Source organism: Sinocyclocheilus rhinocerous, unplaced genomic scaffold (genome assembly GCF_001515625.1).
Source record: "Sinocyclocheilus rhinocerous isolate Xijiao unplaced genomic scaffold, SAMN03320098_v1.1 scaffold1198, whole genome shotgun sequence".
Taxonomy (NCBI): domain Eukaryota; kingdom Metazoa; phylum Chordata; class Actinopteri; order Cypriniformes; family Cyprinidae; genus Sinocyclocheilus; species Sinocyclocheilus rhinocerous.
Genome location: NW_015649585.1, coordinates 266,362 through 278,348, shown reverse-complemented (window position 1 = coordinate 278,348; position 11,987 = coordinate 266,362). Strand labels below are relative to the sequence as shown.

Sequence of the window (11,987 nt, the reverse complement as noted above, 5' to 3'; positions counted from 1 at the left end):
TATATATATAAGTGCTGTCAAATGATTAATCGCATCCAAAATAAGTTTTTATTTACATAATATATCCGTGTGTAATATATCTTTTATTTTGGATGCGATTAATCGTTTGACAGCACTAATATATATATATATTTTTTTTTTTTTTTTGACGATCTCATTGACTTGATCATTAGGAAAATTGAATTTTAATTGTGCAAAAATGTACGAGTTTTCGAAAAAGAACATGAAAGTTCACCCCTAACTTGTTCATCAGAGGGACTTAAGCAGATCATATGAAAACGTATATGTGTGCAAAAACATATAAGCTGCTGGAAATTCCCCAAACGTTAAATAATTACAAATTGCCACGAGAGTGTTATTTGTAATTACATGCTCAATAACACCGGAAACTAGGAAAATAGGATCTATTTCTGATTTCATGTTGACTTTAAAGAACACAAAAGCCAACATTTTCCTCCTTAATGTAAGAGGTTACTGTAATGTTTGGTTTTGGCCAAAACCAATGAAGAGGGTTGCAGTACAGATCGTACTGCTTAGGGCACTTAGTTGTATTTAAAAACATGTTAAAAAGAGTTTTGTTTTTTTGTCTGTGAAATGTTAAGGGTATTGTCTGGACTTTTATAAGATAAAAGTGTAAAATCATGGTGAATTTCATGCTGGCTTTTGTAAGATTCTGGTGAAACAAATATTGAGTTCTGCAGAGTGATGTTGTGCTTCTGATGTGGTTTGTTAAATTCTCAGTGAAACCCACTGTTTGCGTTCTTGTTTCTGCACACCAAACGGATCCACTTAACTCCGTCTGTCTTCATCTTTTTTGATTGTTGCCATTTATCTGTATTTCAAAACATATACACACACAAAGGTACAATGATCGCAGGTGACCTTCAGACGACTTGATCATTTTGACCCTTAACCAGCTGTCTGGAAATAATACAGCACTTCAGCAGCAATCCACTTACAGCCACAGACACTCGCTGTCCTCCTAAAAGCTCTCCAATGCAGGATTTCAGCTCACCTTCACAGCTCTATCGGCTTTTCTTTTTTTGATAAATTCACACATTAACAGTTACACAGAATACATGCTGGCATCAGTGGGTGAAATGTACACCTCAAAAAAAAAAAACTTTTGTTTTGCATCAAGAAAATGTAATTAATTAAATAACATTTGAATGATTAATTTTCATTTATAGACTTCCCAAAGTCTATATGTCTATAAATATTAATAACTACAATATGAAGCAAAAAATACACTAAATAAAAAAAAATATTGTGGTAAAAGAATCAAAAAATGATTTAGTATAATAAACATTATTAGAAATATACAATTTATTCACATTACAGTCATAAGCTACTGACAGTGGTTGGCTAAATTTGCTTTATTTTCTTTATGCAAAACACATACATTTTTTTCTTTTAGTCAGTTTTGGGGTCAAATATGTCCCTGGCATTTCTTGACAGTTTACACAAGATTCACCCCAAAATGGCTTATTGACAGAGCTAAAATGATTGTTTATGGGTATATCATAGGTAAAATAGCATATTTACATTACAACAATCAAATCAAAAATACAAAGTTTTATACCTCAATTATTTATATAATTGAGATGTATATATATAATTATATTGTTTCCCCACTACATTTTTACTATACTTAATGTGCACATCTTCATTGGTAAGAGTTTTCTCACCAACTTCAAAATGATTAAAACACTTGCTTGACTTTATTTAGCTCTTCCCATCAATTCTGCTTAATTTTTAATGTTGGAAACGGTAGATAGGCATTAATAATGCACTGTGGTGACCATTCATAATTGATGATCTGTTATATAGCAAATTCAATACTGATATGTGGTTTATTTAGAAATCTAGTGTCACCAAGACGAGCAGGAGAGCCAAAGTCCATCCTCAATGTGAGCTCAAGACCTTGAAACCATCAGCAACTAATGAAACGCCTTTAATACATGTAGGACTTTTCAGTTCAATGTTCAGCTTCTAGTTGAACAACACCAGTTATATCAGAAAACAAAATCACTGAAAGCATTCAAAATTACATGATAGAGCACTTTGCCTTGAATTTGCTCTAACATAGTACTAACTACTGTAACTTAATTGGTATATTTGGGCTTTTATTCAATTAATTAAATGGTCAGTCAATAATTCCTGAGTCTACAAGACAAAATGTGACATGAAGCATTTCAAAATGAAAATAACATTTTATGAAATAGATGCACTTGTTAACACTATGTGCAATACATAGGTGAAAATTAGCTATACAATATAAATAAATTGCATCTTTTGTCTGCAATTACACATAGCCTTCATCAAGTTATCTGTGGTTTAGTGTACTTTGAATACATTAATACATATTTACATACATATGATAAAATGCATAAACATGTACCAAGTCTTGTGTGGGAAGGCCAGTCAGGGTGAATAAATCAAGCATAAACTATTTATGCTGAGGTAACGTGCTAAAACAGATCATTTGAAGCCCGCGTTCGCCCACAAAACACTTTATTTCTAACAAAAAATAACATGGGCATTAAAAACATTAATAATGCTTAGGAGGACGTGCTTCGATTAGCAAAATGTACAAGTGCTCCACTACTCTAAAAAGCTATGGAAGCATATTCAAATACAGAGATGCTAAACTGGGTATCTTAGACACACAAAATAAAATCCATTTGAAGAACTAGGATAGAAGTTAGTCGATCTTGAGCATATGAGGGTAAGCTTGCAAGATCGTATATCGAGCAACTTGTTTGGTCACAGCACTCGTGGCTTGAGGTGAACTGATTCAAGGTTCAGATGGAAGGCATGTCTAAAACCTTTTAAAACCCTAAAATGTGTCCTCTAAATCCCATAATCCTCATCATTTGCCTTCCTGGATCTCACACATCCAAGTCAAACAGTAACCAAGTCCTGCAACGATTAAAATCTAGTGCCTTGGAATGATTCAGTGGGTAAAAACAATCAGATATCCTGAACCTGAGATTTAAAAGAGCTTTAGGTAAATCCACAAAGGCAAACAGGTGTGAAATTATATTATATGATGAAAAGAGTGGTTGAGACAGAGGAGACCAAGTCAACAGCCTTTGAAGGAGTTCTGCAGAAGACAAAGCGAGAGAGGTAGGGGTGATCCTGGAAATGGACTGCGCTAACACTTCAGATCAAATGATCAGCCCTGGAGATCACGCTATTCAGCACTATTCCACACAGATTTGACATAAAACATGCTCTTTTCCCGACTGACACTGGATATAAATGGAGAAAGAGCGACTGAAAGGACTGGGGCGCAGGATTCCTTTGAAATAGCACCATCCCACCGCTCTCCCACACGCTGAGGTACGTTTATTGGTACAAATGAACATTTTACAGTTTTAACAGTTTTCCCATAGTCAGCGGTGTAAGAGCAACATCTACCTAGCAATAGCACATCTGAGGACTGCTAAAAAGTACAGTCCTTTCAGGTTTAAACTCAAAATTGTATCGAAAACGAGAGACAGATAGTTCACTCATTAGGTTTTAGGTCTTGAAGAGATAATTCACCCAAAACTGAAAATTTTGGCATCATTTACTCAACCTCAAATGACATTGTTCCTTTCTTTCTTCTGCAGAACACACACAGAAAGACATTTTTTGTCCATACAACAAAAGTCAATGGGGTCCAACATTATGTTGATTTGGAGTCATTGTATGGACAAAAACATTCTTCCAAATGGCGTCTTCTGTATTTCACAGAAGAAAGTAAGTCATTTACTCAAATTTGAAGTAAATGATGACAGAATCTTTGGCTGAACTACCTATTGTCTACATTTTTTACATTGACTACCCTGACTGAGGTCCTTACACTTGTGATGCTAGTTTTGAAAACAAACTTTCGGTCATGGACTGCGAGGAAAGAGCCTGAAAAAGAAAATAAAAGAATACAGCTGTGGGATGTCAGGACACAAAAGGGCCCACCAATTTTCATGCGATTGTCCCTAATTTGTTCATGATTGGCGAAGCACAGAGAGAGTGTTACGAGGACAGCACCACATTATAAAGACCTTGAAAAAAGTGTGTGCTTAATCTAACAAAATCTAAGCATTTTCCACCTTACCATCCTGTTTTTATGCAAAAGCAATTAACAGCCATCAGACATGGGCCACGTGTTGTTTATTGGTCTTTTAATGTGATAACTGAATCTGGAAAACCTCCTGGAGAGTGATAATTTTGGGCAGGGAACCTTCTGGACTACTGGCCAGGAAAATCGAGTTATTACAAATGCTGGTGCCATTACATCCACATTTCCTTCTAGCTGTACCACATGCATCTCTGTGACATACAGTGTCATTTGCTCAAGTAACGACAAAGAAACCGGCCCACAATGGCCTACGAGACTCTTTATGAACAAGCAATGCCAATAATGTCAAGAAGAGACGGTTGTTTCCCCACAGTGCAGCGGTAAATCTCAAGTTGCAAGGTTGGAAAACATGCGAGGAACACCGTCCTGAATGCCCCTGCTTCGCTCATTTCTCACTTCCTCTATCCCACTGTTGCACAGATGACTGGTTTGGTGAGTTTGCTCAGTTCTCCTGCAGGAGTTCCTCAGTGTATTTGTGTTTTTCAATGCACTCTTGGCTCATGAAAGTTGAGAAAAGGGGGGGTTCCAGTATTTGATCAGCTACGCCCACCCTTCCCACCCTCCCCTTTTGATTCGCCCCTATATTGGTATCCAGCAACTGAATAACATTCCACCCACTCCACATCTTGCCCCAAACGTAATAATTAAAAAAAGGTAAAAACAAGGTCTACTGCGGAATGGCTTTACTCCTCACAGTCAGTAGGGGATGCCAGAACCCCTGTGAACTACTGAGGTGTGGTTGGCGTTCTTGCGGCTGGTCCGTCGAGTCTGGGTGTTCTTGGCGGCCGGGGGGCTCCGAGCGATGGGCGAGGCCCTCCCCCTGGGGCCCTTTCGCTTCCCCCTAGGCCCTGCACGGCCCCTCCCGGCCACTAGGGGTCACTTCTTACGGGAGTGGAGTGTGTCCTGAAACTTGGTGCTGGTGTAACGCACGTGGAAGCCCTTCTTATTGATGGTGTCATCTGAGCGGAATTTGATGACGATGGAGTCGCCGGCGGAGTAGATCTCTTCTGGAGGCTGGAAACACAAAGATGGAGGAAGACGTGAGTAGGCTAGATAGAACAGATTCCCTTTTATAATTACATCAGTACAACCTCATCAATCCTAGTGATTGACATTTTAGTGCAGTGGTTCCCAATCCTGGTCCTGGAGAACCCCAACACTGCACATTTTTGATGTCTGTCTTATCTGACACAAACATTTGAGGTCCTGGAGTCTTCACTAATGAGCTGATAAGTTGAATCAGGTGCGTTTGATTATGGAAACAACTAAAATGTGGGGGTTCTCTAGGAGCAGGATTGGGAACCACTGTTTGGGAACTACTTGGGGTGTCCAAACCTGTTCCTGGATGGCCACTGTCCTGCAGAGTTTAGCTTCAACCCTAATTTAACACACTTGAACCTGCTAATCAAGGTCTTCAGACTCACGGTGCGTTCCAAACAAGATATATCGCCCTCCGAAGGGCACTTCGGAGTGAAACTTCAAAGGGCTCTTCGGAATTAAGGATTTCGAAGGGTACAACTGATGGACACTTGGGGCTCCCATGATCCTTTGCATGATGACGGTGCCTCCGTGTGGGCACGTGATGATGACGCAGAAGGGCACTTCAAGGAACAGTTGTTTGGTCCCCTACACCCTTCAACCCTTCAAAGCTCTCACTCCGGAGGGTAAACCCTTTGAAGGGATTAGGGCATAGGGATGAGCCCTTCCGAATGGAACGCAGGGTCACTAAACTTCTAGTCAAGTGTGTTGGAGTTGGGTGGAACTAACATCTGCAGGACGGTGGCCCTCGATGAGTATGATTGGACACACCTGGTCTAGATTGAGTCAGCATTGCGTTAACAGGAGTCAGAAAGACCACAAGTCAGAACTCGAGCTCAATTTACAAAGTAGGCAAGTGTATGATACCTACGCCGCGTCCCAAATGGGATAAATCTGCCTCTGAAGGACACTTCAGTGTGTGAACAATCATGGCCACAATATTGAAGGGTTTCTCAAAACTGAAGTGTTTAAAACTGGTCACTTCAAAGGGCCCTTGAGAATGAAGTATTTCGAAAGTTACAACTGATGGATACTGCACTCCCATGATTCTTTTTTACGCAGGATAATTGTGCAATGATAGCACCTCCTTAATGGGCTTGGCAAGACGACGCAGAAGTGTGTTCCAAAGAACAGGTTTTTGGGGTAGGCAGGTTCGGTCCTAGAGAGCCGCAGTCCTGCAGAGTTCAGCTCCAACCCTGAAAACAAAACTCACCTGCCTATAGCCTTAGTAATCCTGAAGACATCGATTCGCTTGTTCAGGTGTGTTTGATTAGGGTTGTAGCTGAACTCTGCAGGACTGCGGCTCTCTAGGACCGAACTTGCCTACCCCTGCCCTAAGGTAAACTCTCTGAAGTGATTAGGGCATAGGGTCGAGCCCTTCAGAATGGAATACAGTGCTAACGCTTTAAAATCTGTTCCGATTTTAAAAGCTGTATAGTGTATTACAGACCTAACTATTGTCTTTCACCTTCAGAGTTCTAAAGTGCTACCAAAATCATCAACACAAGGTGAAAGCTGTTCCAAAACACAGGCATGAAAATTATCCTTCTATATAGGATACCCTGTTTTGGCTAATCCCATAATCCACTGTGATGAATTGAAAATTTTCTACCAAAAAATATATTTTAAATACAGAAATAGCTTATTCAGTACTAAAAAGCAGTAACAGTAGTTCCACGTAATTAAAAATGAACTAATTCACCCAATATTTGTGCTTACAAGAGTAGTCTTTAGCTTAGCAACATGCTAACATTTGAATGTTTTGGAACCATGAGTTCTAGTTAAATATTTTGTGGGCTATTTGAGTGGCACTTTATTTTTTGGTGAGGATGCTTCCTTGAGTCCAAAGTACAACTCCGTTTTGATGTGAATGCTTAGCGTATATGTACACTGGAACACAGTTATGTACTCAATTTGATGGCGTGCGCAATCACAGGTGCTTTTTCTCTCCAGAATTTCTGACCAATAAAAGTGTCTTTTTACTCCTTTAAACTAGAGTTCTGTATTTCTTCTTTGATTTTGAACCAATGGGCCGGGTCAGTGTCGCCACCTTGTCAACAAACAAAAAAAAAATTAAGGTGCAAAATATGTAATATGTATGTGTGTACTGTATCTCTGTACTATGTTGATGATAAAATTTGCATTGCGCACACTACGTCAAAAATGAGGTATACATTGAGCTTTAAAAGGTATCTGCCTATGTAGATAGTGAAAAGTGCTTCACATAAGAACCAAAATCTCAAAGCATTTGATACGGTTTCAGAGTAGTTTCCATTGTGCAGTGGCTCTTTTCTGACCAAGCTTAAATGGGTTATTTTGGGCTGTGACAGCCTAATGTGGCAGCACACTTAAGCTCATGTTGCTCGAGGGATATATTCCCTGCTGTTAGTCAGTTGCTTTGGATTAAATGCATGCTCTAAATGGCAAGCTACCAAAACTTGATTGAGACAAATGCACACTTGTCTAACATCCTCTTGGTTCAATTTAAACAAATCTCTCGGTCGATAAGCAGGTTGCACCCATTGCAGTATCAGAATATCATCCGATTTACCTTGTCTAAACTCAGCATCAGTCCTTCTCGTTGAACTGAAGTAAATGTAATCATGCTGTTCTGTGACCTACAGAGCTGATCTCATTCATACACACACACACATACTGAGTTCTTACTGTTTCAGAGATTTTTGTATGATTTGTATGTTTCAGAGATTTTGTATCTCTCCAGAGCTAGAAATGAGGAAAATCCCTGACGGCCTCTTTCAAAGATCATTGTTTATCCTGTAAGGCAGTGGTTCTGAAGTGGTGGATTGTGTCCCAAAAATGGGCCACAGGTCTGTTGTAATCGGGTCATGGACAGCAAAGTAAAACGGGACTGTAAGGGCCAGTGAACACAATGTCCGACGGCTCGTAGCAACCAATCAAGCCTAACAAAGTAATTTGAGTGAGAAAGGGCAAATAAATGTGGTTCTGCATGATTAGCTGCACTAATTCACAAAGAATACTGCTGGTGCTGAGTGATTGGTTGCTTGGAATTTCTTAGATTGAACTTATTTGCATTCAGGTTTTGATGTTGTGGGCTTCAACTGCCAGTTAAAGGTATAGTTCACCCCAACCACTTGATTCATATAGATGACTTTTACGATCTATTATCTTTGTGGAGCGTCAAAATTTAGGTGGAAGTGACTTTTCAATGAAGAGGCAGAAATCTCTCACGATATCATGATCTGAGCTTCAAAGATGATTCGCGTTTTATGGGTTTGAAATTACATTGATGTTTGTTGATTTTATGCAGCAAATCTAAATCTGTACTTTACCCCTGATCCACAGTAGCGGCCTAGCCTGGGTGATTTGGTGTCCGCCCCATCAAACAGCTCCATATAATCATAGCCACAGTCGGCCTCCTCCTCGATTTCGAAGGTCTGGAAGATGAGCTCCACGCCGTAGCCCTTCTCTGCTGTGATCACCCACTGACAGTCTGACGCCCCGGGGTAGTTATTATCACCAAACTGGGCATGAGAGTAGAGGTCTTTAGTTTTCACCTCTGCTTTCAGACGGCCTCCACACTCTGGAGAAGAGAAGGAAACAAACGAAAGACCATTTCACGTTCCAAAAAAAAAACCATTCACAGGTGCATTCAGCATCTCTGCATATCACTACAAGTCAATAGTCTCTAGTAACCAGACTTGTGGCTGAGACTAGCACTCAATGATATAAACATCAGAGAGTTGCTACAGCATTCTTACATTTTTATGTACTAAAAATACATGCTATACATTTGAGATTCTCAAACTTTTTTGTCAGCTAAACCCCTTTGACTTAAATATTAGTTACACTTAAATTTTAGGTTAATATTTTAATAATTTAACAAGACATCCACATGCTCATGGTTTTCTAATGTTGGTTAATTGTCAAAATATACACAGGTAAACAAATAAAATATTTAAATGTTATGCTTTAATTAATTTTTAGCTTTTCATCAACTCACAAATGTCCTCCAGTTCCCTCACGAACCCATCTGGGTAAAACTCAGCATTAATATAAAAGGGAAAATATAAACTGGATAGGCCTATCTCTAAAATATGAATATATTAAAAATACATTGAATATGAAATATGAATTTGAAAATCTGAACTTGAATTGCAAATTTTGCAACCATCACAAACCATTCAAGCCATATTTTATCATTATTGTCTAGGAACAAAATAGTAAATAGTTTAAATATAGTTAAAAAAACGTTTAAAAACATTTTCTTGGCTGCCATAAACATTCAACATTTTGGCTGATGAACTATACTGCTTAAGGAAAAAAATGTTTAATTATTAATATTACAAAAAGTCATTATTTATTGAACTTTGGTGTCATTTTTAAAAAGCAATAAGCCATTTGAACCATGTGCTTCAGTGATTTTACCATGGCCTGTTGTTAATGACACACAGCAGAGCAGAGCACTGCACGGTTATTGTTTTATTATATGAGACTACATGTAATTCCAGTATTTAGTGGTACTGTATTTAACAGATGGATGTGCTCACCTGCAGTATGGGAAGCCTCGAAGCCTTTCTTCTGCACTGAGTTATCAGAGAAGAAGCGGATGAACATCTTGTTGCCGGAGGATATGATCGGTTGAGGTTTCTTGGTGCCACAGTATCGTCCGAGGCTGGGTGCCTTCTCATCCCGACCGTCGTAAATCTCAATGTGGTCATAAGTACATTCCAGATGAGGCTCCATGTCGATTTCATTGAAAGCCTGAAATATACGGCCCATGTCAACGTTTGAACGGCAGACACTATTATACTATTATAATGAACAGGGAAACAAGACTTCTTATGAAATTGAGTTCCAAAAGCTAGTGAGCTGCTTCGCTGTCTATATAGACAGCTATCTTCTAAGTCAGTGGTTCCCAACCCTGGTCCTGGAGGCACCCCAACACTGCACGTTTTGCATGTCTCCTTAATCAAACACACCTGATTCAGGTCATCAGCTCATTAGTAGAGACTCCAAGACCTGACATTGGTGTGCTTGATTAAGGAGACATGCAAAACGTGCAGTGTTGGGGTGCCTCCAGGACCAGGGTTGGGAACCACTGTTCTAAGTGGCCGTTCACAAAGAATACGTTTTTGGGTTTAAAAACATGAGACAGAGTGCAGTGGACTTTTGAAAAAAAGGATAGACTAGAGTCGTTTTTAAAATTTGAAACGCTGTGTTTTTAGGATGGTGTATCATGCATGAGATGATGCAACAAACACGTCCATCTAGTGCATGTTCAGATAGAATAACAATGCAAAGTGGAATGCTAAACTGCGTTGTGTGGACGACCCCTAAAGGGCCATTAACACAGAACTTGTTTTTGTGTTTTATTTACTCACCCTTCACTTGTACCTAACCTGTATGATTTCTTTATTCTGTTGAGCACAAAAGAAGGTATTTTGAAGAATGTTGGTAAGCAAACAGTTGACAGTAGCCATTAACTTCCATAGTATTTTTTCCATACTATGGAAGTCAATGGCTACCATAAACTGTTTGCTTACCAATACTCTTCAAATGTTGGTACTGTTACCATTAACTATTTGGTTTTCATGTTGGTCACCAAACAGTTGATGGTAGCCATTGACTTCCATAGTATGAGGGGGAAAAATACTATTGATGTCAATGGCTACCGCCAACTGTTTCTTCAAAATATCTTCAAAACTTCAAAATATCTTCTTTTGCGCGAAGTGGAGTGGAGGGTGAGTTATTGATGACAGATTTGACATTTTTGGTGAACTATTCTATACTATAGGTAGGCAGCAAACTTGGTTTTGGAACAGAGCAAATAGTGCTGTCATTATTCAGTCTATATGCTTATGCAAATATTAAGCAATATTTGTGCACGAACATGCACACGATTTTTTCATTCACTGCTCTCAGGGATACTTGATCCTGACTGGTCAATCGCAGCATTCTGCAGTCAAATATTCTTGTATAATTATGCTAAAGAGTATAAATGTGCCAAACAAACCAATTTCCTATAAAGCTGCGCTAGTTACATACCTCATAACAACCCACAGACTCTTTCTTCTTAAAATAAAATAATTTAAAATTACATCATTTCATTTATTTACAGCCATGTAATTAGTGAATAATGTACAGTCAGCTGGTCTTTACCGCAAAATAAACACCTTCAGGGTGATGCAAGGCTTCACGCTGGGGTCAAGCTCACTCTGCAGGGTTTGGTTTTGAACTAATGACCGTCTGGACTGTACATTACCCAACGATGGTAAATATGGATGGAGAGGGGATGTACTATTACATACTATTTTGATCCGATGTCCCGGGGTGGTGGAGAGGGCCCAGGTGCAGGCCTTCTTACTGGGGTATTTATCTGGCCAGTTGGGGCTGGTGATGGTCCCGCTCACGCTGTTCACAACGTGATCACAGCCGGCTGAAAGAGATACCAATAACACGTGACGTCCAGCACTCAAATACACACACAAACAGCCTCATGCTCACACTCATCACATGAGCAACGTTCAAACTCCAGACAACGAGAATCAGTGTTGTTTTTGGCACACAGATCCATGCATTTCCTAACCTCCTCAAACAACATTTTCTTTCGTTTCTCCCAAGCACTGCCACTCTCTTTCTATTTCTGCCCGCAAGAGGAAGGCGTTCTCTAAAAATATCCAGACTCTAGTTAGTGTCAGTGAGCTGAAATCGATGGTGAAGGTTTCTGAGAAAGTCGTGCGCTAATAGGGAAAATAAAACAACCAGACTGCTGTTCGTGCAGTGACCTTCCAGGCATACAGCACGTAATTCTGATATATTTGGTAAAACACTTGCCAAAACC

At 39.4% G+C, this 11,987-nt stretch overlaps 1 protein-coding gene across 1 annotated transcript in view; it reads right to left on the bottom strand.

The window, feature by feature from the left end:
- Positions 1-4,598: 4,598 nt before the first annotated feature.
- Positions 4,599-11,987, bottom strand: part of bmp1a (bone morphogenetic protein 1a) — an 84,411-nt gene continuing 77,022 nt past the window's right edge. The window contains exons 17-20 of the mRNA XM_016515684.1: positions 11,455-11,582; positions 9,694-9,907; positions 8,476-8,726; positions 4,599-5,140 (exon numbers count right to left, since the gene is read on the bottom strand). Of these exons, the coding sequence (XP_016371170.1) occupies positions 5,003-5,140; positions 8,476-8,726; positions 9,694-9,907; positions 11,455-11,582 (731 nt within the window). The 3' untranslated portion in view covers positions 4,599-5,002. The remainder of the gene's footprint in view (positions 5,141-8,475; positions 8,727-9,693; positions 9,908-11,454; positions 11,583-11,987) is intronic.